The 26,209-nt window shown below is 40.8% G+C and overlaps 1 protein-coding gene across 5 annotated transcripts in view; it reads left to right on the forward strand.

Moving 5' to 3' along the window:
* LOC125020137 (ras/Rap GTPase-activating protein SynGAP-like) overlaps window positions 1–26,209 on the forward strand; it is a 46,114-nt gene that overhangs the window by 6,259 nt on the left and 13,646 nt on the right. For 2 of the 5 annotated variants that reach the window (XM_047605418.1, XM_047605420.1), the window contains exons 3-16: window positions 386–489; window positions 7,664–7,752; window positions 8,525–8,646; window positions 14,683–14,836; window positions 15,184–15,282; window positions 15,736–15,996; window positions 16,865–17,200; window positions 17,349–17,493; window positions 18,513–18,657; window positions 19,571–19,807; window positions 20,903–21,104; window positions 21,883–22,073; window positions 23,717–23,921; window positions 24,191–24,769. In XM_047605418.1, the coding sequence (XP_047461374.1) occupies window positions 390–489; window positions 7,664–7,752; window positions 8,525–8,646; window positions 14,683–14,836; window positions 15,184–15,282; window positions 15,736–15,996; window positions 16,865–17,200; window positions 17,349–17,493; window positions 18,513–18,657; window positions 19,571–19,807; window positions 20,903–21,104; window positions 21,883–22,073; window positions 23,717–23,921; window positions 24,191–24,769 (2,865 nt within the window). In that variant the 5' untranslated portion in view covers window positions 386–389. Of the gene's footprint in view, window positions 1–385; window positions 490–7,315; window positions 7,428–7,663; window positions 7,753–8,524; window positions 8,647–14,682; window positions 14,837–15,183; window positions 15,283–15,735; window positions 15,997–16,864; window positions 17,201–17,348; window positions 17,494–18,512; window positions 18,658–19,570; window positions 19,808–20,902; window positions 21,105–21,882; window positions 22,074–23,716; window positions 23,922–24,190; window positions 24,770–26,209 lie in introns of those variants that run through there. The other 3 variants (XM_047605419.1, XM_047605421.1, XM_047605422.1) reach the window with 3 other exon arrangements.

Consider the following 26,209-nt stretch of genomic DNA (forward strand, 5'->3'; position numbering starts at 1 on the left):
AATCATAGCAGCAGCAACAGCAGCTTGTGGTTGAGCAGCATTGTGACATTTAGCTCACAACTCCATAAAGGGCAGCTATGATAAACTGGATGTGGAGGAACCTCCTGCTTTTGTTTTGCAGCCGGAAAAAGAACTACCATGTGTCACAACATCGACGTGTTTGTGCGTTCGAAAGCTCACAGATAGTATATCATTACATTTGAGTCACACGGCCGAACGTATGTAGAATAATGCTGTACATTCAGAAAAGAAAACAAGTTGAGGCTGTTTTATTGTTTGATTTTTAAAATGTGAGCCAAAATTTTGTTATTCATATTGTGCTTTTTTCTTTTCTTTTTTTTCGTGAAAAACTAAAAATATAAAAATTTATGTCTGTGCCACATAGCTGCATGGACACATCTTCAAAGACGTGGCTGCCGCATCAGAGTCAGTTTGGGTTGGTTGGTCAAGCGGAGGTTTGCTGTGGCGGACCTGGAGTTTTAACCCCAAGTGAGTCAGTCTAGCCGAGAACCGGTCTACCTTTCTCCTCCACTGTCAGCTTTGCGTGCTGTCGCCTCCCAGTCTGTCCAAATCGTGGTCCAGTGCGGTTTTTCTCTGTTGTATATGTTTTTACATGTTGTTCTCTTACTTAACGGAAGGGTTTAACGTGTGCTTTAGCTCCAGCTGTGCCTCTCTGCTTTTTACATTCTTTTTATTATTATTTACAAAGGTACCTCTGTATATTAAGGATTCCTCTCTCACCCTCTGAGCTCCGCTTTGTCCCACTCCTAGAATTTTATTTTGACATCCTCCAGGTTCGATAGCGCCATTTGCCTTTTTTTTTCTTTTTTTTTTTTGACACGCTCGGAGTCTTCCTCCTCACTGTGCTGTGTTTGCTTCCCCCAGATGAAAGCAGTCGTTTCTGCTCCTTCCAGGGGCGGCAAGAGAAATAATTTTCAGCTGCCATGTAACGCTGTTGTCTCAGTTCAAACGTTAAGACCTACACCGTAATGTTTAGAGGTGTGGGAAAGAGAGAAACAAACAAGTGGGGGGTTCGGTTGATGCTGTGTTGAGGAGTATAATTTGAACTGTGATGTGGGGGAAGATGGTTGGGTGCAGTTAGTGTGTTTAAATCCCCGCTTGATCTATAGAAATTCGGGTCCTCTCATTCATAAGCAATAATGCCTCTAAATAAATACATGAGTGAAAATGAAGGTAGTTTGATGGAGAGCAGTGCACAAGCTGCAAACATGTTCCTATGGTAACTAGGCCACACTCCCCTTGGCTAGTTCACACACACACAGACACACACTGGCATAGGGACAGGCAGGACTGCTGGAAAACACACGTGATGGAGAACAACTTCAGATTGTTTATTCCGGTGGCGGTCGTTCTGCCGTCCTCCGCTCATACGCCGTGTCGGACTTTACATGAAACGCTGGAAGTCACCTTCTTTCGTGTGCTCCTCCAAAAATATCTGCCGGTTTTCAAGCCGATCGCAGGTTCTTTCCCGTGGCTCTCCCTCGCGCCCACACTGCCCCTGCTTCCTCAACCCCTCCGCCCACCCACCTCCCATTTCAAATCCTGCAGCTCTGCCTCTTCTGTGCGTTTTACATTTACATGATTACGGCGCTGTTTCTAAACATAGCATCCGAGTGGCTCTGAACACATTCAGGTGTCATTTCACTTTTTTTTTTGTCTTTTCTGCTAAACCTCCCTGTATTTAAACTAGCTAGTCTGAGTAAATGTTCTTTTTTCTTCACTTTAAGAGCTCCGAAAGATTCGAGTTTACCTCTCTGAGTGCCAGCAGTGTACTGCGTGTGTGTCTCTCTGCACACTCGGCATCTCCAGTGTCATTCTATGTTTTATAAATCGCCGCTCACACTCGAACCGTGTCAAACCTCCCGGGGCGTCGCTGCCGGCCTGTCAAAGAGCCATGCGGTGGACGCGGCGAGGTTTTGCTCCTGTCAGTCATGCGGCCTGATTGTTTGGACGGCTCGCTGTTAATGAACGGCCTTAACTTTCTGCACTCATTTGCAGTTTTTCAACGGCCGTGACGCTGCTTGAATCCACGACGGCAGATTAACCAACTTTGACACCCACTGATCTGTAAGTTCTTTAACAATCAAGTCGCTTCGAAGAGCCAATCCATGCAGATGACAAAAACATACACTCCTTGCAACATCTCTCCACGTAATGCACATTTATTTTTCTCCTCTTCTGAGACTTCCCGTCCTTTTTAACTAGTCCCTATGAAAACTGTTCACGGCAAAGCTTGATGTTTCTCATTATTTGATTTAAAGGTTGACTTAACATCCAGTTTTTTGCCTGAATATAACCTTTTCATGTTCTTCAAAAACGTATTCAAATCCAGTGTGAGCATGCTGCTGCCTTGCACACAATCTAGAGGACAGAATCACTCAGTTTTATCGTCCAAAAAGGCATATAGCTTCCACTGCAGTAAAACGGTGTAATGACGTGGATGAGAAAATCAACAAAGCACATGCACGCGTTAAAAATGCCTGTTTTCTAATTATAACTCTACTGTTTTCAGATAAAGAGGTATAGAATAGATAAGTGCTTTTGTATTCTCCACCAGCATCACACGCCTTACAACTGAACATTTGAATGCATTACAGTTTTTAGGACTTTTCCTAACAGAGGCATGTAATGCATTTCTGATAATATATTTTACTATTTACTGATCCCATGGATGGAAACTGTTTTGTCATTGCACCAAAAGAAATTCAAGAATAGATGCATAATAACCCTAAAATCTGGAATAAACTCCTATAGTACATTCAAAAGGAAGCGTGTACGACAGCACACTGTAAGCAATTAAATACTGCACAAACCAAATGTTAATAACATCTACAAATTGTACTAAGAAGAAAAAGTCACGAATTTGTGAAAATTTCAAACATAATTAGTGCAAGTGACCCTGTATGTTTTATCTACAGCCCTCCACGGATCAAATGTAATTGCTGTCTGCAGAATATATGCTGTTTTTTGAATTCGATGGCAGCAACACACACGTTGGGACAGGAGCATGTTTACCACCGTGTTGCATCACCTCCTTCTTTTAACCAACATGTCTGGGAACAGACGGACCGGTTGTTTGTGGCTTTCAATGCTTGATACTGGATTTCAACTGAAGTTTTTTTCTTTTATAATACACCAGTAGAGTTCAGGGGGGGACGGGACTAGACTGCAGGCGGGCCAGAGTGGCATCTGGACTTTTGATCTTGGTGATATTTAAATATTAGTGAACTAATATGAATCTAAAATTAGAGTAGTTTGTTCTTCATCAACCTATAACAACATATTCAACCTAATATGTCAGTGCATATATTTTGTAGATAGTTTTTAATACCAAAAACTTGAGACGTAAATAGCACCAAATAAGAATTAGGCTACTTTGACATATTGACCTACATTATGGACATGTGGAGCTGTTGGAAGAAGAGCAGATTCCTGTGCCATAATTACCGGTTGCTTGTTGACACGAGCAGTATTTACTAGTAGGAATATGGCAATTACGGAGGCTTCCATATGACATGAATGCGACATCTGCCCCAGCAGGCCTGTGTGTGTGTGCGTGTGTGAGTCACCGGAGGCTCCTTGTTGTCAGATGCTCCAGACCAGACATAACGAGTGCGCGTGATCTGTTACTGGAAGCATTGTCACTCCATGAAAAACCATCAGCAATTATTGGACAGTCGCAAATAAAATCAGGCTAATTAAGGTTTTCGCTGTGAGGTCAGCAACATTTCAAATCACACTGCGACTTTATACACAGTGTGTCTTTTTGTGCTCATGTTCAGCCTAACCACGGGAATTTGGACCGCGCTTTTATTACAAGTTTGGTTTAAAGTTGTGTGGGACTCTAAAATAACATTATGAACAAATGGAACTGTGAAGGACTGTTAGCGGCTTTTATAATACGTGTTGAAAGGCTGTTTACGTCATCTTGCTTTTTTTTTTCGTAAAGAGCATCTTCTAGCCAATAAAGTTGTGGTTAAAGATCCAACTTTTGTCTCCACATGCAGATTGTCGATATGGCAGAACAGACACCTTGAGATATGGAAATCAACCAGGAAGTCACGCTGGCTTCATTACTGACAGTTGGCCCGTCGCTTAGCAGCCTGGTCCACTGCTTTGGGTCAGGCTGAAGTATCTCAGTGAGTGTTACATTTGTGATAATGCTTGGGGTTAGGCTCAGGGTTCTTGTTTTCCGCTGTTGACATTTGTGTGAGAAATCTCTGTTAAAGTGATTGTCGTGACATTTGGTGCAGACGTTCGTGTTGCTCTCAGGATGAATTGGCATTCCAGTGACTTTTTATCCATTAACAGATCACGGCTCAATTTTATGATGCAACACCTGCAAAACTAAGGAGCCACACTGCACCTTGAGTTTGTTTCTAATTAGCAAAGAGCGAGTCCTTTTACCAGACATAGGGGAAACGTATACATTGAAGGAAAAAACAAATAGCTCCTCGGCCTATGATTTCTTGAGTGCTACTTAGCTAATATTATCATGCTAACATATATATAGTATAACCAGTACAATACACTATAGGCCAAAAGTTTGGAAGCAACTTCGAGTTTCTGTTCACAGTGCCTTTCTTAAAAACCAGCTCCTCAGTTTACCTTTAGGTGTACATTGATGTTTCCGGACCATTCCTGAATAAATGTCAGCAAATCAAAAGAAGGGCTTAGTTTTAGGGTCGAGAAGCTTTGCAAGAGTCACAACTTCAGTGCAAAAGTACGAAAAAACAAATCACAGTTTGCATTATTCACTTTAAGTCTTTGACTTTTTTAGAGTCTGCACGCAAACATTCCTTATGGAACGAAAGCCTCGTTTATGCCATGATGTTGTTAAAACCAGAGGAGGTTGCTTTGAAGAAAGTAAAGAAGTCTAAGGGAGAAAAACTGAAATACCTGACAATTATAGTAAAAATGTCTTCTGATAAGTTACTCTTTACATAATGCAAAGTATACCAATGAAACTATGATCTTTTATGCACAAATTTGATGTTGCTTCCAAACTTTTGGCTTGTAGTGTATGTAGTAGCCTGGTGCTAGCGTTTCCAGAGACCACTGGTAGCTCCATGGTTGCCCTGCTGTGTAAGCTAGCATGAGACCAGGGACTGGAGTACTTGCTCTGATAAATTTGATGAACATTAAGGCCCAACATCCTTAAAAAGGGCAGTATTGATCTATTCGACTAACCTATTTAATGAACATGTACTGATCATGCGCCTTCATGTCAATGGAGGGTTGATATTGGTATATTTGTAGAATAGGGAGTTTTTATACCCGTTAAAATCCTACAGTTTGGTTAGGGTTGCTTAATGTTGTGATCACTTTGTTTTGTGCGGTGGGACTTAAACGTCCTTACACCCCATCTGTTTTTTTTTTGTCTTTTGTGAAGAGGTTCTGATTAAAAAAGGCAAAGTTTCCATATATTATACTGCGTTAACAGAGATGTATATGCTAAAGGTTGAGTATGTTTCTCCAACACCCACTCACAGTCTTCCTCTTTCTGTCTTTCTCTCCCTCTCTCTGTATCACAGTTAGCTAGAGGCTGTTGCCACCCACGCACTCCGTCCTGACAGCAATTTACATTCAGAATAGCCCATGTGAACACATCCATGTGTTCTACCGTGTCACGTTTGCTTAGATCAACGCTCGTTGCAGGTGACCGTTTTTAGTGGCCGGTTGGAAATATGCTAAACGTTCCTCAAGATAAAAGTATGCAATCGATGTGCTGCTTCAGCCTCGCGTGAGGAGCCAAAAAAAGAGATACCTCCTCCAGCTGAGGAAGATTCCCCCTCACAGTGGACTGATGAGGTCCGACCGCTTCGTTCTCGTGTTTGTTAGCAGAACCGGCAGAAACGCAGCCTTGTGCTGCGCGTTTCTTAGCGATTCTCATCTTTATTGTGCGGTTGTGTGCCGATATCTTGTACAGTTCAAGTAGGAGCCCTTGGAGTTGTTTCCATGGATACCAAACAATTAGCTGGGAATCAGAATAGAACCTGGAGAGTAGCCTATTTACAGGCTTTTGGGAGCGAGGAAATCATAGGATGACAGAGTGTCTTGATTCTCTGTTGCAAATGGAAAAAAAAAACAACAACAAAAAAAACAAAACAACTCCTTTGGGTAATGGGTAATTTCTAAATAAACGGCCCTAACGGATCAATCAAAGACAAAAATAGAACAGCCGAGTGAGCATCATCTACAAAAAACCTCTCCAATATTATGGTTAAGGACAAAACTATAGTGAAATCTGGTGTATGAGAGGGTTAAGGGTGATTATTTTTAATATAAAGCACTTTTATGTATGAAGTGTGCTATATAAATAAAGTTTGATTTGAATTTGATCTGATAAATCTTGCCTTAAAAATAATTTCTGCATCATGTTAGGACCACATCTCATCATTTGATATGGTCTATTCCGTCCTATGTTGCTGTTCTATAACAAAGACTGAACTACATATTGCTGGAAATACTCATTTCATATACTCATATATTCCAAACTACTGTACCATCATAGTAGAAATGCTACAAGTATTAGCTTAAGAGTAGTATGACAGTATATGAAATGAGTTGAAACCTAAAAGAAATAGCAGTTTAATTCCACCTCACATGTCTTAGCTATTCCTTTAAAGCTACAGGGAACATATTTGCGTTCATTCGGTTGTTAATAATTCCTCTCTTATGTTGTTTGTATAGGCCGATGAGGATTATGGAGCAATATGGGATCCTCACGCTCTTGAGCCTTGGCCTCGGCTCCCTCTGTCAACACACTCACACACACGGAGTCAAGTATAGAAAGCATCAAATTCCCTTAAGACAGTTGCTCATACTGTTATAGATCCATCACCATGTTCCAGAGTTTGCTCAGGCCTAAAGTCAGACTAAGACCATCGGTTTCCAGATGACTCATTTGAGTGTGGGTCTTCCTTCCAGTATAGTTTCTCAGATTTTGCGTCATCTTCTTTACAATTTTTTTCCTCCTGCATCACTGCAGCTGATGAAGAGTTGATGTTCTTTCAGACAAGATACAGGCGTCTCTCCTACTTACACTTACACATTTTTGTTTTTTTTGGGGGGTGGGGTCCTTATAGCTGTTTGTTCTTGTTAGTGTTGTTCTTCGGCTTGAGCTTCACTGTGCTGGTATCCTACTCGTGAACAGTGTTTGTTCTGTCATGTTTTCTGATGCTGTTTCCCTTCTCTGTATGTGACTGAAGCAGAAGCTTTAAGGTAATGACACAAACTACAAGCAAGATACATGATAGCATGTCATAAACTGTTGCATAACACCTTGTTTCTTTCTGTTATTGCAGCGTCAAGTTTATGAGCAGTTGTCACAGACGTTTTCGTAATTGTGTTCATGGCGTCCTGTTGTTCTAAAAACTCACTAGAGTGTCTGAGCCCTAAATACTGTAAGCCAACACTCAGTTAATTTGTAACTATTTAAGATAAAGTGACACTACTTCCAAGTTAGAACAGTAAATTTCAAATCTGATGGCATTTGTATATCGGCAACACTACAACCACATGATAAATTTACCAATTTCACAGGAAAAGTTCTACATCTGCATTTGTTTAAGTATAATGCATTTTCTTATGACTTCTCAGTGTTTTCTTGTTGCTTATATTTGACCCTCTTTCCTCACAGACCAATCACGCAGGGCAAGTTTTGCCTCTGTAAGACAGTCAAGCATGGAAACTCCTCCCAATGCGACCCCACAGCCCTTCAGACAGCCGGTGAGTAAAACAGTGTACGGCATGAGTTTTGTCCTTAAACAGATAAACTAAGATTTTCTTTCTTGGCCTCAGGGGAAACTGTGCACAAAGTAATTCTCCAGGAAGTGTCTTGTACGGAAGAGGATTAGAGACACTGAAAAAAAAAAAAATTGTAGTTAGAGGGAATCAATTTAGTTTAGAGTTCTGCAATTAATCTCAGAATTCTGACATTATTCTCAGGATTCTGACTTTTTTCGCAGACTTCAATCTCAGAATTCTGACTTTTTCTTAGAATTCTGACTTTAATCTCAGACTTCTGACTTTTATCTCAGAATTCTGACTTTAATCTCAGAATTCTGACTTTAATCTCAGAATTCTGACTTTAATTCTGACTTTTTTATTAGAATTCTGACATTAATCTCAGAATTCTGACTTTTTTTCCCAAGACTTTTAATCTCAGAATTCTGACTTTTTTCTAAGACTTTTCATCTGAGAATTCTGACTTTTTCCCCCGAGACTTTTAATCTCAGAATTCTGACTTTTTTCTGAGACTTTTAATCTCAGAATTCTGACTTTTTTTCTCAGACTTTTAATCTCAGAATTCTGACTTTCTTCTCAGACTTTTAATTTCAGAATTCTGACATTAATCTCTGAATTCTTCATTGTGCAACGGTAGTGACGGGACATACCGGACGAGAGGAGATCCACAGGCTTGAAAAATGTTTGACATAAGCGATTCCTGACGTGCTGCCCTTTACAAACCAGATGTATCTCTGTTCTGTTGAACTTTCAGAGTTTTCTCAATCGAAGGTTGAAGGGTTCCATCAAGAGGGCGAAAAGTCAGCCCAAACTTGACCGGACCAGCAGCTTCAGACAAATGATTTTGCCCCGGTTTCGTAGCGCTGACCAGGAGAGGTACGTATGTTTTAATTCACCATCTGTATGTTTCCATCCGTATCCTGGTTTGGGTCAAAGCAAGAAAAGATGATTCCTTTGTGATCCTTTGTCCTCAAATGGGGATGTTAAGTTTTATGTTTGTTGGGAGCTTCTTCTGCTCCATTTCTACTTTTTCCACGTAACTAGATACTAGTTGGTGTAAAAACATGATGAGGAGGGTTTCAGATTCCTTCTGCAGCCGATCATGTGACAAAAGTGCAAATATGTGCAAAATCTTATCAAATTTCACAGTTGAAACTTGTTTGTTTATCTGTATTAACTTTTCTAGTTCAATACAATACACAGACATAACAAATTAAATATGTCTTAGGTCCTAACAATCCCAAATACCTTGGAGAAATTAAAAATGCATAGAAAACAAGAGCTCATGTCTCAGGAGGTTAAGAAAGGATTGAGAATTTATGAAAATGGACGATTTTTTATATTCCATAGATAAAGCTCTGTCAATACCTTAAAGGTTTGTGATCATGACAATATAAAACAAAAAAAGTTTTGCAACTAACAACAGTTGCAACTACATTTTAGCTGTGTCTGCAAACCCTGTGAAAAAGACATTCAGCTAACATCCCCAGCTTGATTAAAAGACAAAAACATTTCAGCTATATTGTATTTTTCTAAACCACTGGTTCACCTCTCCATGAACTCCTTCCACAGTCATCACAATGATGATGGACACAGTGTATGTAACTTAAAAGCTTATTTATGCTGTTATATTGAAAGCAGCATCGAGCTTTGGATGCTGTGACCGTCCTCTCACCTTTGTTGCTGATGGCGCCATTTCTCTTTGAGCTGCCAGTAGAAAGTTGCTAACATCAATGCTGAGCTCCAAGGCTGCCGTCCACAATAGAAAAACTGATTGGGTCCTCTAATTATGGTGACGTTTATGTAATCATCTGGATTAGATAGAAATGTAAGATGAATCTTGCTGTGTAACTCAGTCACTTTACTTAGCTTAGATGACTTTAAATCATAAATTTCCGAGTGAGGACAGCTTGTGTAATGGTGGATTATTTTAGGTAACTGGCTTAAAGGACCAGGCTTTAAGATGTATTGCCCTCTAGTGGTGGGGTAGTATATTGCAACCAGTAGAATGTTTGTTCATGAAAGACCACCTCTACAGTCAGTGTTTGGTTTGTCTGTTCTGGGGTGCTGTAGAAACATTGTGCAGGATAGTGGACTAGGTGGAGGAGGATTCACACCCTAGCGCTCATTCTACATTAACAAAAACACAACGATTTGTAGTTACAGGTGATTACCTAGCTGCAATATCCATTTATGAAAAATAAATCCAATGCTGAAGTGCTGGAAGTAATTCCTAAAATGTTCATTTGAGGTTGGCTTCAGAAACAAGTTAAAGTCCTTAAAACTCAATGTTAAAATGTACAAATTTACAGCAGAAATAATTTACAGCTTGGTGCACCAAGTGCTGCCAATTTCATGACAACTTTACAAGACAACTGACTCATTTAAACTATGTTAAGGGCTTGGTTGTACACAACTACATTGTGACTTAGTTTCTGATAGGTGGGTGCCATCGCAGTAGATTACCATCACCTGTCCACTTCCATGTCACCAAGGCCATTTTTGAACTAGCCAGGGGTTAGGCAAAGTCAGGCTGAGCTATCGCAACAACTAAACACCACACCAGCGCTGTTCAGGAAATCTATGGTTGTCAACGCGGTTTGTCAATTTTTAATTTACAGTGAATGTATGATAAAGAAAACAACGTTGTTAATATTATGTTTTATTTCTGCTGATAGATTCCCCTAAAGCCTAAACATTGATAATTTAAAGGAACTTGATTTAAGAGAAACTCCAACTCCTTTGAGATACGTTATTAACTTTGATTATCATTCAGTTTCATCCAGTTCCATTAAGTGGCTAATTTCCACTATTTGTTTCAGGCCATGTGCAGGATGGAGCGGATTAATAAAAGACAAAAGGAAAGTGTCCATTCACTGGATTATAGTTGCAAAAAGAAGTTTAATTAGTCTGAAAACTGAACGTTTTAACTGTAGTGGCCAGAGTGACAGAGAGGAAGGTTCATTATGTACATTTTTACATTGTGCCGGCAAAGATATTCAATTTATTTATGAAGACTTGAGGCAAAAGTTAAAACACATCATCATCAAAAAAAAAAAAAAATAATCTTCTTTTAAAATCAATACATACCCATCAGGCTCACGTGCACTTCAAGACTTATTATTCTCACAGCCGTCTGACATGCAAGCATTAGGGATAATGTTCTTCTGAGGAAGGATGTGCTTTAATCCATTTCAGCACAAAACAAAAATCCACCCTCCTGCCTTAAAAAGCCTCTTCTGTTATTTATGTGGCCGAAGCAGAATGTGGATGAATCTCTGAGTGCCAGTGACACCCTTCAGTCTGATCGTGGCTCCTTATCAACCACACTGACGAAAGCAAAGCCCTGCTGAGTGAAGGACATTGTGCCTTTAGTGACACCTTCACAGATGGTTTCAGACTGGTTTCAGGCAGCGACTGAAGGTATTCATTCGGGGTGATATTAATAGAAGCATTTGCAATTTATCCAATCATTGCAGTGCTGCCGTCAGAGTCGCAATGTAATGAAAAATCAGTTTAAATAAAGTAGTGAAGACCTGTGATATTAGCTTATTCAATACGCAGGATGCGTTATCCCTGCATGATAAGGGTTAGTTCAGTTCATTTTTATCCCGGAAACAAGAGATTAAACAACAGGAACATAATTATAAGCTCAGTCACTTTAATAAATGCTGCCAGGATTCATGTTTTTATTGAGTTTTCATTTGAACCACCATTATTTTCAGATAAGTATCACCCTGGGAAGACGCATACAGAACATGAATGTGATAAATATTTTGAACTGACAAAGATCCAACTGGGATTAAAAAAAATTGTCTTTTTAAATAAATATCTGTATTTCTTTCTAATGCCAAAATAGGAAAGTGGTGATAGCAGACTCAGTTGGACACTGTGCTAAGATTTATCAGGTGTGCAGGATGTTTATCATCCGATCATGTCTAGATGCCCGCGGCTCTCATGACAGCCTTTTCTTGTTTTGTCTTCTGAGGTCGTGTCCCGATGGAATCTCACTTGCATTGTGATCAAAATTTTATGCAGTCTTCACACAATCCAGTCACGACGCACATATGGGAAACGCCAAGACACAGAGGGAGAAAGTAAAGACGTGATGCTGACAGCACACTTTCCTCGCACCACGGGAGATGCAAATAGTAGACGTTTTGAGGGCATGTGAGGATGCCCGATGCTCGGAGATGAAGAAATTTGTCATTTAGGAAAGGAAAATCCTTTTGTTCTTAAATGCACGGTGGGCTTCAAAGCAGAACCTCAGTTGCAATGTTAAAATTCAATTACTTATCAACCCAAGGGTTTCTGTGGAGGCAGCTCTGAAGGAGGGGATGAGGGGAAGCTTAATGGGGTTAAAGTGACTCTCTGTCAGCGCACCTTCCCCTTTAACCACGGCCGATCACCCCTGCCTCAGACAGCTGCCTTCACAGCCTGCTTTGAGTTCTGCCCACGCACACTTAATTCACTCAGTTGTGTTAAGTTGACTTTGCTATAAACCCACAACGTCCAACCTCACACTCTAGCTTTCCAACGCAGCTGCTGTACCTCGGCCTGCCAAGTCGGTTTACCAGTGCATTTTTCATGTGCTGCATTCTGCGATGGCACTGTCAGCCCCTGAGACAACATGATTCACTGCACTTCTGATCAACATTAAATCTGGCCTTAAATTAGTGCTCTCCATTTCATGCATAATTATCAGGTGTTGCTTCAAAGCTCCTGTGTTGTGTAGTTTCTTGCTCCTTTTATTCAAATTTTCTTTCTTCCTTTTTTTGTGCAGATAAACTCAATTTCTTCGCTCTTTAAAGCTAATTTTACACCATGTTAAAGAAAAGAATTGTTACGGGCCTACATTTTGTGATATTTGTTCTCGTCATGACCTTAATTTGTCGCTCTTTTCTGAATTTAAAATGAACTGCCTCGTCTTTGCTTTATGCCTACATTAGCTTATGCTAAGCTGTTAGCCTTGGGGGCTTCTAATAGCCATCACTTCCTTACGATCTACGGCGATTTACGGCAAGCATTGTGTCCTGACCACAAGCTTACATGTTCTATTTGAAGGCATTACCAGAATTATCAGTATAGTATGGAGCTAGCCAGCTGCAGGTTAGCTTTGATTAGCACACAGTCTGTAAACAACTAGAAACAACTTGTCCACTTTAGTCTTTGAAGCTAAATAGTTACTTGATAACACAAATTAAACCTACAAAATATGTAATTTTAGTTTAAAGGAAGAAATTTAACTTTCTTTCTCTTACAAATTAAGTTTAATATATATGCACTGAAATCTACTCCTCCTTGTTCACTTCACTTATCACAGCTTTACTTGATCTGGTATAACCAGAGGCTAAAATGTGTGCAAACATTAACAAATGTAAGATGAATGTTCCTGTGTAACTGAGTCACTTTACCTACTTTAGATGACTTTAAATCATTAATGTTCCAGTGACGACAGCTGGCTTTTAGGCAACTGGCTTAAAGGACCAGGTTTTAAAATATAGTGCCCTCTAGTGGTGAGGTAGTAGATTGAACTTGTGAACACAAATTGAAGTAACAAAATATGTAGTTTTAGTTAGGAGGATATTTTGTGCATGTTTCACAAAGCTAGGCCAGGTGTTTCCCTCAGCTTCCCATCCATAGCTTGTACGGCGCTAAGCTAAACAGCAGCTAATTATGAACAATATAATGTAACATTGTTGGAAATATATTTCTATACATTTGGAATCATTTAAGTTTATATGTTAAGCTAAACTAATCACCTGCTTGCTTTATTCACATTTAAAAGGTACGGACGCACAGATACCAAATCAGAGAGCCTCTGGCAGTGAAGTCATCTGTGTGTGGAAGAAAAAGTTGCACTTGAAAACATCACTAAGACTACGGCCAGCTGCGCTAACTGGCTAATATGTTCTGGGCAGGTGGCAGTAGTCTTTATTTGTTGATCAAAAAAGGGAAACTGGAAGAGCTGGCCTGGTTTACGGTTTCATTTGAGATAATTAAGCCATTTGTACATTTGAGCGTTCAGATATATTAAAGACAAAAAGCAAGAAAGGCCAGTGTCTGACCGTTGGCTTGGTGTGTCACTGCCTTTGGACAAATGTGAAGACATGAGAGGGGACTGAGTTTTCTCATCTAATATCCGACGTTGCGCTGGAACTTGACCCTCTGTGTCTCATATCTGTATCAGCCAGCCCGTCATTGTTGTGGTTCACATTCAGCCTCTATTTGCCGCACAAAAGCCTGAAAAGCTACAGCTGAACCTAAAGGGCACTTACTCACTCACTGGCTGAGATGTAAGTTGTACCAGTAATGGGTTTAATTTAGTTTCCCTCCCTTCCCCACTATTCTCAGCAACAAAATGGTTTTCTTTGTTTCATTACTTTTTTTTTTTTCAGGTGGGATACTAATCTCGCGTAGCCTGACAGCCATGGTCCGCCTTTCTCCTTCCAATTCCACCACTTTTGTGTTATTTTTACAGAGCTGCCTTAAAGGTTACTCTATTTTCACCCCTTCTCTTTGTCTTTACCTTTCTCCTAGCTGCCTCTTTTAGTTCATATTTTTGCCCCTCAGTACCTTTTTTTAATCTAATATATTTATGGAAAATTAAAGAATTATAGTCAACCCTGCAATCCCAGCTACTGTGGGTAATTTTCTAACATACTCCATGAGTCACACGAGCCACGTCAGTGCTGTGAACCGCAAATAACTAAAAGTGTGGTAGTCTTAACTTTTTTTTTTTTTTAAACTCATTATAAAAGGATCAGATCTTGGAAATTTCATGAGTGACACACAAGGATGTCTTAGCTGCAGTGACTCATGTTATATTATAAGAAAGCACAGATACAGTCCTGTCTGAATTCTGAGAGTAAGTAAACCTCTTCTTCTTCTTTCTTCTTCTCCTCTCACAAGGACGCGCTTGATGCAGAGCTTCAAAGAATCCCACTCCCACGAGTCCCTACTTTCTCCTAGCAGTGCTGCGGAGGCTTTGGACCTAGTTTTGGATGAAGACGCCATAATCAAACCTGTCCACTCTAGCATTTTAGGACAAGAGTACTGCTTTGAGGTGTGCTACGTTATGTTGAACCATCTCCCTCTGCGTGGCGGTTTCGCCTGCTGGAAATGTTTTCTTTTCATTTAGTCCATTTAGTGTACTTGTGGAGCAATTAAGGTGCCACTTCACATCCTTCTTGGTTTAAATGAAGTGAAATTAGATCAATGAATTACGGGTTTAAGGAGTTAGTGGTGAAATGCTTTATCTGATTATTCAATTTACACTTTTAGGGGGGTTCAAGTTTCTCAAAACAAGCAATTTAAAGTATTTTTCCATAAATCTATCAGGAGGAAAACTAGGTCTACATTCTTCAGTAATTAAAGTATAAAGATAAAATTAACGTGATGTGTTGTCTGCAGGTAACCACCAATTCAGGGACAAAATGTTTTGCCTGCCGTTCGGCGTCAGAAAGAGACAAATGGATTGAAAATCTGCAACGAGCCGTCAAACCCAACAAGGTAGATTCAGTTCAATAGATTATGTTTTCGTTTTTTTTTAACTGTAACTGATCAGCAGTGCTGGGGTTAACTTAACATCTGGTGGGTATAACACATACAAAACTCTAGTTCTTTGGGCAGAAAGGGGTGGATCTGACCAAGAACCATAACCAAAGGCATGTCAATCAAATCAGGCACAACTGTATTTATTTAATCATGAATTTATTTTCTGCAGCACCAGGTGCACGCTGGTCAGGAGAAGTGGATTTAGCTTTAGATATTGTAATGAGCTGTGCAAACATTTTTTGAAAACGTATTCATGAATGAAGGTCTATTGTGTCCAGAGTTTCTTTTTTGGAGCCAGCACCTAGCGACTGTCGAGGTTTGTTGACAATGTCCGTCTTTTATGAGCTGTCGTCGTTGGTGTAACATTAAGGACAGTTGTATTTAAGGACTGTTATAATGCAGTAATAGAACTCCGCGTTTCACTTTCAGGATAACAGCAGACGGGTGGAAAATGTGCTCAAGTTGTGGATCATCGAGGCCCGAGACCTTCCCGCTAAGAAACGCTACTATTGTGAGCTGTGTCTGGATGACATGCTGTACGCGCGCACCACCAGCAAACCGCGGACCGACACCGTCTTCTGGGGCGAGCACTTTGAATTTAACAATCTGCCTACCATTCGTAGCCTTCGCTTGCACCTCTACAAGGAAACGGACAAAAAAAGACGCAAGGTAAAGTCCTCAGTGAAGGTGTTTATAAACCAATCAGCCCCAACATTATGCCCGCCTTCCTAACATTGTGTAGGTCTCCTTTGTGCCTCCACAACATAATTCTATCATGTTCTGAATATGCTATGACGAACTCGTTAGCAGACACTTTTTACACATCCAGCATTAGCATTCATTTGAGGCTGTGTTGGTATTCACTGTCCTTTTACCTTTGTGTTCAGAGTTTTGAAGGAAATATTTAACTGTTTACCAGCTATTTATAGACTTTTCTGCATCATGTCATGTAAGTCAATATGTATATACACCAATCAGGCATAACATTATGACCACTTTCCTAATATTGTGTAGGTCAAAAGAGTTGTGAGTCATCAGAGAATGGACATGGGCCTTCTGAGGGTGTCCTGTTGTGTCTGGCAACAGAACGTTATAAGGGGGGGTGTTGGGTCCTATGGGTTGAGGGGAGGGGCCTCTGTGGATCAGGCTTGTCCATGTGCATCTCACAGATACTTGATCAGTTTGGGATCTACTGAATTTGGAGAAGACTAGGTCAACACCTTGGGCTGTTCTTCACAATTTCTTTTTCCCCTAAGCCATTTTTGCATGTCTGGTTGTGTCAGGGTGCATCAAGGAGTGTCATTGCTATGGGGTGTGGGCACCTGATCTGGTCTAGATGGGTGGCTCAGGTCTAAGTAGCATCCACATGAATGCCAGGTCCAAATGTTTCCCAGCAGAACACTGAATTGTCAGAAGATGGTCAATGGTATTTATGGTCTTCTCCTGTCGGTGGTCATTATGTTACGGCAGATCAGACGATAAATGTAGGTAGTCAATGAAGCACATAACAATAATAATGTTCTTGTTGGAAATCTAGGAAAAAAGCACATACCTTGGCCTTGTCAGCATCCCCATATCCAGCATCACGGGCCGGCAGTTCGTGGAGCAGTGGTACCCGGTCATACAGTCCAGCGTCCTGTCCAAAAGCGGCGGCGTTGGAAGCACCAAAGTGATCAACGCCTCGCTGCGCGTCAAGTCCCGCTACCAGACGATGAACATCCTCCCGATGGAGCTGTACAAGGAGTTTGCCGAGTACATCACCAACAACTACCGAACACTGTGTGCAGTGCTGGAGCCGCTGCTGAGTGTGAAAAGCAAAGAGGAGGTGGCGTTTGCTCTGGTGCACATCCTTCAAAGCACGGGGAAGACAAAGGTGAACGAAGGCTGGAATGTAACCTCACAGCATGCTGCTACATCCCACATGATTGCTGTTCACCCCTGACTCTGCTCCCTGTGTTGTGTGGAGGTATTTTTTATTGCAATAAATAATCCACTGAACTTATATAAACCTGTTCTTCTAGGAGTTTCTGTCAGACATGGCGATGTGTGAGGTGGATCGATTCATGGACCGGGAGCACTTGATCTTTCGGGAGAACACGCTCGCTACTAAGGCTGTGGAAGAGTACCTCAAATTGATAGGTCACAGATACCTCAAGGATGCAATAGGTGAGGCTGCACATCAGTGTATTTATGATTTCCCTGCTACCTGAGCGAAGGTAGGCATAGCTAAAGCTCAAAGCAAATAATATGTTTTGACATTTCCTCAAATATATTTATGAACCCGAACCTGACATTTAACAAGAATGTTGCAAATCCAAACCAGACATAGTCAGTTGCATTAAGTACAGACATACTGACTGACAAAACTGCTGCTGGAAACAGGAGGCCTGTGACCCCTAGGGGTCTACGGAGGTACTGCAGGAAGGGGGTCACAAAATATTTGGTTGATTAGACATTTTTCATATATTTTTTAAAGAGAGCCTATTCAGTTCCAGGTGAAATCCCATATATATGTGTTTATTTTTTAAGTTTACAGCAGTTGCACAACCACCCTGCTGTTGCACATGTTTGAAATTAAAAATTGAATGTTTGAGCCTGTGTATTATTTGAACAGCTTAATATTAAATGCAAAATGATAATAATGTATATTTATAGATACTACTAGGCAGAGTTTAATATAAAACACATATAATAGGTGGTAATAGTGGCTCCCTATTTAATCTCTCCATCTGTTTGAGGGTCCATGGCCTGAAAAACATTGAAGACACGTGGTCTAAATTGCTCTTCTTCTACTTCACTGCTTTGCTTTTTTGTTATTACCATCACAACCTGTTGATTAGTGCAAGAATGGAAAACGATCAACACAAATGCAAATTACATTGTTGTGTGTATGCAAGACAATTTTAATTATTAGTGTGCTGCATACAAACAAAACATAAGGCTTTGTTGAAGTACTGCTCCATTGTGTTGTAAATGATCACCACAATCCCTCTTCAACAATAATCTGGTTGCGTAACTTTCTTATAAATAAGGGAGAAAATTATTTTGTTATTCATTGTCAGTAAGAGGTGCTGTGAATGTTCAGTTGTGTCTTGATCCAGCTGTAAACACAGTGCAGAGATGAATCTTTTGTACACTGATGTTTTATTTTTTTTTGTAATTATTATGTTATTTATAACCTTCAGGCGACTTTATCCGAGCCTTATATGAGTCTGAGGAGAATTGTGAGGTGGACCCGATGCGCGTCCCCCCGTCAGTCCTCGCTGACCATCAAGCCAACCTTCGCATGTGCTGCGAGCTCTTACTCTGCAAGATTATCAACTCTCTCTGGTCAGTGGTGGTTCACGTGTGGTGAAGCGGTGTCATGTGTGTCCTCAAACGGCCTGAGCAATGTAGCTTTCTCTTTTGCAATTTAAATCGCACATGAATGTGACTCAGAGCCGTGTCTTTCTTAGTTCTTACTCATGCTCCTTGAATGCATAATGGTTTGATAAAAAAAAAAATCTAAGAACCTGTTTGAACGGTCAGGATTTATATGAAACATAAATATATGTTTGAATGTAGAGTTAAAGCAATGTCCAAACATCCACCAACATTCAAACAGTACAGGTAGGAAGAAGTCGGCTGATGTCTTACTTATTTACTTATTGTTCATCTTTGTCGGCACTGAAAATGTGTTCACATATGTGTGTGTGTGTGTGTTAACATGCACAGTGCATGTATATATTTACATAAGGAAGACAGGAAGCAAATTATAACATTCATTAATTAATTATTTAAGGAATAGGGGTGGGATTTAATTTTTTTTTATTTTTTTACACTTTTGATAGATTTGCATTTTCTATTATTTCTTGATGAACATTTAGTTTCCTTATTTACATATTCAAAATAAACTTCTCCTTCATTCATTCATATGAATAAGCCCAAAAAAGAAAAACTACAGATCATATCTATTAAAACAAAATGCAGTAATCAACTTCATAAAACTATAGTTTTGAACCATAACTATCTGATCTTTTTCCATTTCTTAAAAATTTAAATTGGTAAAACATTTGGACACAATTTGTCTGCATAATCATAAAAAACATGAACATTTTATCTTTCCTCTACTGATACAACGAATCAACATGACAACAGACGTGTAAAAATACTGATTCTCCATCTGGGCAGCGTAACACAGTGTCATCAGCTTATTTGCGGCTGTATGTTACTTTGTCGCGATCAAACTGCCCTCTTGTTTCAGCATATTCCCCCGGGAGCTAAAGGAAGTCTTCGCCTCGTGGAGAGCCAGGTGTGCCGAGCGCGGGAGAGAGGATCTCGCCGACAGCCTCATCAGCTCCTCGCTGTTCCTTCGCTTCATGTGCCCGGCCATCATGTCGCCCTCCCTGTTCAACCTGATGCAGGAGTACCCCGCCGAACGCACGTCCCGCACTCTCACACTCATAGCCAAGGTGATGCAGAACCTGGCCAGCTTCAGCAAGTGAGTGTCCGTCTTCGCCCGTCCACTTGCTCCAATTAGACGCAGTTCATTTTTTGGATTTGCGGACGTCCGTCATAAAGAAACATCGCGGGTACGGAGGCTTGCAGTTTTGACTGGGAGGATATCAGCTGTTCCACACCCACTCGTTTTAGCTTTTAATTCTTCACCTTTGGAAATCAAAGCAGATACTTCAGGCAGCTGTGACTGAGACATCAAAAGCTTATCAGAACGTAGTCGATGACGTTTAAAGGAAACACTTGATGAAATACTCTTGTGGTCATGCTTGTTATACTCCTGGCCTCCTGAATTATTTCAATGTGTTTCATCAGATAATTAAAAAAAAATGAATGTGGCATTAAGGTGAACTACATGCTCAAAGTGAAACGAAGGAAAATTCAAAAGGAAAACAAAGGTAATTAATAATTTCAACTGTGCTCTTTTGTATATTTTTAAATATACGAACTGTATAAGGGAGTGGGGGGGGGGGGGGCATTTAATTACCCCTTTCCCTGAAAATTTTATAGACTAAATAATTGACTGGAAAGGTAACTGACAGATTATAATGAAAGAACTCATCCACTAGCTTCCTCCAGAGCTTTCTCCGGGGAAAGATCAAAGAGGCCGTTCACATCTGATGCCAAAGGTCGTCTTTCAAAGGGCCTCTAATTTCCCCCTCATACATACTCATTAGTCTTCGGGTAATCAAAGTTTACTTAGGTTTCCATTTGCTGATGAAGGCAGTGGGGTGCATGACCTTGTGTGTGTCTTCATGCTGAATGTGGAGGAGTCAAAGATCACAGGCCGTCTGAAAAACCGTATAAACTTGGATACATGTGAATACATATAAATTTAATTGCTCTAATAACTTTGGACGTGAATAACTCAGTGTTTTGTATAATTTCCAGATGTGATATGACTCATGCAAACATTTTCTAATACTTAGCAAGTTAAGCATAATAAGTTTAATTTGACTTTAAAAGGCTCAACTCCTACACATATACACTTTCAGATCCTCCCATTAACAAGCTGTGCTGCATTTCTTCTCCTCCTTCTTCTTCTCCACCTTCTTCTTCTTCCTGTCGTTAATGTGTGTAGGTTTGGACCCAAGGAGGAGTACATGTATTTCATGAATGAGTTCCTGGAAATGGAGTGGGGCTCCATGCAGCAGTTTCTCTACGAGATTTCCAACATGGACGCCGGAGGAAACGCCGGAGGGTTCGAGGGCTACATCGACCTGGGCCGAGAGCTGTCCATGCTCCACAGCTTACTGTGGGAAGTCATGGGCCAGCTGAGCAAGGTGGGCGGGACGACACGACGAGTAACTGGAAACATTAAGTCTAAAATATCTTCCGCTTCCGGAAAAAAACGAGCCACTGCAGGCACAGGCAGAATATAATCTGTATTAAAACTTGTGTTTTATTTTTAAACTCCACGTCTCTCGAGTTGTAATAAAATTGCACTGTACTTGTAATTTAATGAAAGCTGTAAATATTTAATGCTGAGCCAGAAATTGTCCCATGGATGCAGAGACAGACTTTGTCTGCTTCATTCTGCTTCATGGAGGACATTCATCTTTTCTGAATGAAAGAAAAAAAGGAATTTCATGAATGACGCAAAGGACTCTGGGATATTTTCTTCTTGGAGATGAGAAAACAATGTGATCTGAAAAAAATATATGCAACAATCAGATGAAATCATCGGCTTACTTTATTCCAAAATGCATTTATTTTACATCTGAAATGGTTCATGCAGAGCTGAAAAAGACTTCCTTTAACTTTATATTACGTAGCTGAATGATGATGTCACTATGGCTCATGTGCTGTGCTTAATAATATGTGAATGAGACAGTTACATGTCAGTAAAATAGCAAATAATCATGTAAGTAAATGACTAAGATATTTGGTGTGCTTCATCTTTTCCTATCACAGAATAAGTCATTCATCAGTACATGAAGTTCCTTCTATCTCTGGACTGCCCACACTTCCAGAAATGGGCCGTTGTGCAAAAAAAAAAAAAAGATTGGGAACTCCTCAGTCATGACAGATTTACTTTTCTAAAAACTCTCTATCTTGCAGGATGCCATTCTCAAACTGGGACCTCTTCCGCGGCTGCTGAATGACATCAGCGTGGCCCTGAGGAACCCGCAGCTTCACATGCCGACAAATCACCAGCCGGACCGCCCCAAGGACAGACTCTTCTCCCGCCCGTCGTTCAATCGTCTCATGTCCTCAGACTTCCAAAGCCTTATGATGCGCGACCTAAACAGGTACGGCTTCCCTGTCGTTTTTGATCATGGTTTTCATCTCTTCCGGACATGAAACTGGAGCACATAACCACAGCAGGACTGGTCCTTGGTCAAGAAAGTGTATGTGCACATGGTTGCAACTATGCACTCAACTCATTTTCAGTCCCAAATTGCAGTTTTGCCTGGGTGCAATCGGCAGTTACTCATAAAAAGGGCAAGAATACACAGCAAGTGAGAGTTCAATAGCTCTAAACAACAATGGTGTATTTTTAAGAGCTCGTAATGCTAATGCTAATGCATCTCTTGAGGCCTTTAGAGTATTTTATCAATCAGCAATTGCCAGCACCATCTGGTCCCAGGTTCTCTTACCCAAACCTCTTTCCACTGTATTTTAATTAATTTCAACACGCTATTGTCAAGAGAGCTCTTTTACAGCTTGTTTAGAACTCTTAAAGTGAGATAAATATAAGGGCTGATATCAGAGGACTCCGCGGCATCTATTTTCTGTTTGCTATTGTAAGTCCCTCCTACCAAATATTTGTCTTTTGGGGACCAGACTAGGAAGGTAAATTATTTAGCTGGATGATAAATCTACAAATCTGTTGCAGGCAGGGTTCAGAGGACACAGATCAAACGCCTTGAAATTCAAACCGCAAGCACAAGAAGCGGCACACCCGCCAGCGCTAACCCCAGAGGTGTCACGCTGCGGGTGACACACACGGGATGGAGTCATGCTTTCTCCAAGCCTGGTTTCCGTTACACGTGTTTCATTATGCAACAGTTATATAATTAGACATGTGTGATCCCTGCGCATCATAAAATGCTATAGACGAGTATGTAGGATTAGAAACACTTCACAGTGATTAAACCAAGGAAGGCTGCATGTCTCACTTGAACTCACAGTGTTGCATTTTTCAAACCTCCACCAGGCAATATATGGTTGAATTTGATCTGAGTACTGAAAAATAAATGAATCATGTACAAATCTTTTCCACTGTGACATGTTTATACTTACTTGTGACTACTACATCTTTAGAAAGGTGCAGTTTCTACAGACATATCATTTAAAAAGTAGTTTTACATATTGATATCGCAGATATATCTTTATCTTTCTCTATCTTTCCTCCTTTTATCTCGCACTTCTAAGTTATTAGAACGAAACTAGAAGAGAAAATTGATTGATTATCCTGTTCACAATTTAAAGGCCCAATGTGTAGGATTTAGTGCCATCTAGTGGCGAGATGGCAGATTACAATTATCTCAACTTCCTCTTCCAAGGAGAACCTATAATGGCAGCTAAAAATGTGCTAATTGCTAGAGAAAGTGTTTAGTTTGGGGCTATTTCCAAGTTCCAAGTTGACATAAACCTAACAGTTCTTATTACCGGGTGATAAGAAACTTCTGAAAACACAATTGTGTGTATTTAATGTTCATTTCTGCCAATAGATTCCACTAAATCCTACACTTTATGGGTAATTAACATTAATAGAAGTATTAATAGAAGTATTAAAAAGAGTTGAAAGAAGATTAATTTCTCACCTGTTCTTTTTGTTTTTTTTTTCTCCAAATGACCCATGTACATAATTTAAAATCCAAATGGGATAATACAAAATATGAAGCACAAAATATTTGTAACATTTCCCTTTCTGTTATATTATCCACAGTTCGATAGACATCTCCCGCCTACCGTCCCCCACCACTGGAGTGTCAGCCGTTGAATCCCTCTCATCTAATCTGAACATGAGGCGCCACGCGGAACGAGACCTCCGCTCGTCGAGGGAAGTGTTCTACGTCACCCGCCCTCCCCTGGCCCGATCCAGTCCTGCATACTGCACAAGCAGCTCGGACATCACCGAACCCGATCCAAAGGTACAGTGTCGAATCAACACGCACATTTTATTTTCCCTCTCGTAATATCTTAATCCTACCTCTTTCACCGCCCCAAAAGTGCAAACATTGTTATGTTTACGTTGAAATTATGGCTAGTACCGTGCATGAAGTTAATATCTGATTACTCTCTTTTTGCGATTTACTCTAAATAATTAATACTGTAAAGATACCGTAAAATTGAATAATACAATATTTACGCTAACATTTGAAGTACAGTGGTACTACATTGTGTTTCTTGTGACTCTCAGGTCCACAGTGTAAACAAAAGCGTGTCCATGATGGACCTTCAGGACTCTCGCATGAACAGCATTTCCAACCTGAACTCTGTGGGAGACATGCTCACCTCCTCTCAGGCCTCCATCGCAGGTCTCGGCCACAGCTTTGGGAACCTCGGCGGCCCCCTTCGCATGGGTGGGCATATGCCGACGGGTTCGGCGGGCTCCGGGCTAAGACTGAGCCAGATGGGCCACGTGGGGGGGCCCACCGAATCCATCTCCCAGCAACAGCAGCAGGCGGCAGCGGCCATGCACTTCCCCCTGTCTTTCCAGAACCCGCTATTCCATCTGGCCGCTCAGAACTCCCCAGCTCAGTCCCAGCAGCCCCCTCCTCCTCTCCTCCTCGCCCCCGAGCCTGAGAATGGCCACCACGACTATCCGCCCGCCTTTGGCAACAGCGCCTTCTCCCGTAGCGAGGACTTGTCCGCCCTGCGGTCGCAGAGCAGCCTGGTGCAGCCCAGCATTGTCCACTCACACAGCTACAGTGATGATTTCACCCGGCAGAATCAGAGCAATGACTACGCCTGGCACCAGCTGTCCCTGCAGGTGCAGGTAGGAACCTTTGACTTACCCTCACACATACTGGAAGTAAGAGCCAATGTGCAATAAATAAAGCTTTACTATTTTATTTGCACTGGATAATAGTGTAAAGGATGGGTTTACAGTTATATTTATGGCTGCAATCTCTTATATTTATATTTCATTTGAGATAAATGGTTGACTGCATAATTCAACACCTTCTAGAACTAAAATGATCTCATCCTCGTAGATTTAACAGTCACATCCATCAGGATAAATATTGATCTCCATATTTATATTCAGCTTTGTAGAGAACCATGAAGTGGAGGATTTGATAGCTCGTCTCAAACTCAGAATGTGCACTCGTCTGGTCTGGTTCAGTTGTTTTTCACTGCGTCTGTCAACATTTTTAAACCCCTCGGATTCGATCAGCCGTCGTGCGCTTCAGGCCAGAGTATATTACGTCGCTCCTTTTTTATAATTAATATGGGAGAACACGGGCGCGGTTGTGCCTCGCATAAATCCTTAAGACACCACAGATGAATGATATGTAATTATGTAGTAATATGTAGATAAATGCAGTGTCAACTGTCAGTAATTAATGCAGCATTTAATTTCATCTTTTATTAGATGGTGGTATTGATCTGTTTCGGTAAGGGGAGATCATTCGGAAGTAAAGAGCTAAATTTACTAAGAGCTTGTAGATGTGACGTCATAGAGAGGACTCCCAGATGAAGTTAGATGGGGACAGAACCACTGGTGTCCAGATGCTGATGGTGCACAACCAGGATGAAGTGGAGATGCGGTATCGAGGTGGTACATCCCTGCATTATTGAGATCCCTAGGTTGCCAGGGACAGCAACACCTCAACCAACAATTCAACAGAGTTATTGCAGAATGACAAACGTAAATCTACAGTTTTTCAGAAGCTGTGGGGGAAATGAGGAGACAAGTGTTTGTGTCAAAATAAATCACATAAAACCAGGCCTATTTGTCTGCTACCTACTATAAGAAAACAATCGAAGAGAAGCCTAAAAATAAACGCATTAATAAATAAAAACATCAGGCGATGGCACCAACCAATCGCTTTAGTGTGTCTAAAGCATAGACTGGATAATATGGATAACACGTCCCCACCTCCATGCATTGGCCAAACTGATGCTATCTTTCCAGGGATATGGGCGGCGCCATCTTGAGAGTGGAGCCACAAAAATGACCGGTCCACACTTCCACCAGACTCACTGGCGTTTTCGTTTAATTGATACTGTGCTCTACTCCACCTCCACCAGTTACAAGGAACTTTGCGGAGCCTTTGGCAACTGGTGGTCGACATTATGTCACATCCTGTTTCTATCAATCAAATAACTAAACTGAAACTGGTAAAAACATCATGAATCAACATTATATCACCTACCTAGAATGACTGAAACAATCCTTGAAAAAAAAATAATTGACGTGTATTTTATGTGTTTT

The sequence above is a fragment of the Mugil cephalus genome, chromosome 14, assembly GCF_022458985.1.
Source record: "Mugil cephalus isolate CIBA_MC_2020 chromosome 14, CIBA_Mcephalus_1.1, whole genome shotgun sequence".
Classification (NCBI taxonomy): domain Eukaryota; kingdom Metazoa; phylum Chordata; class Actinopteri; order Mugiliformes; family Mugilidae; genus Mugil; species Mugil cephalus.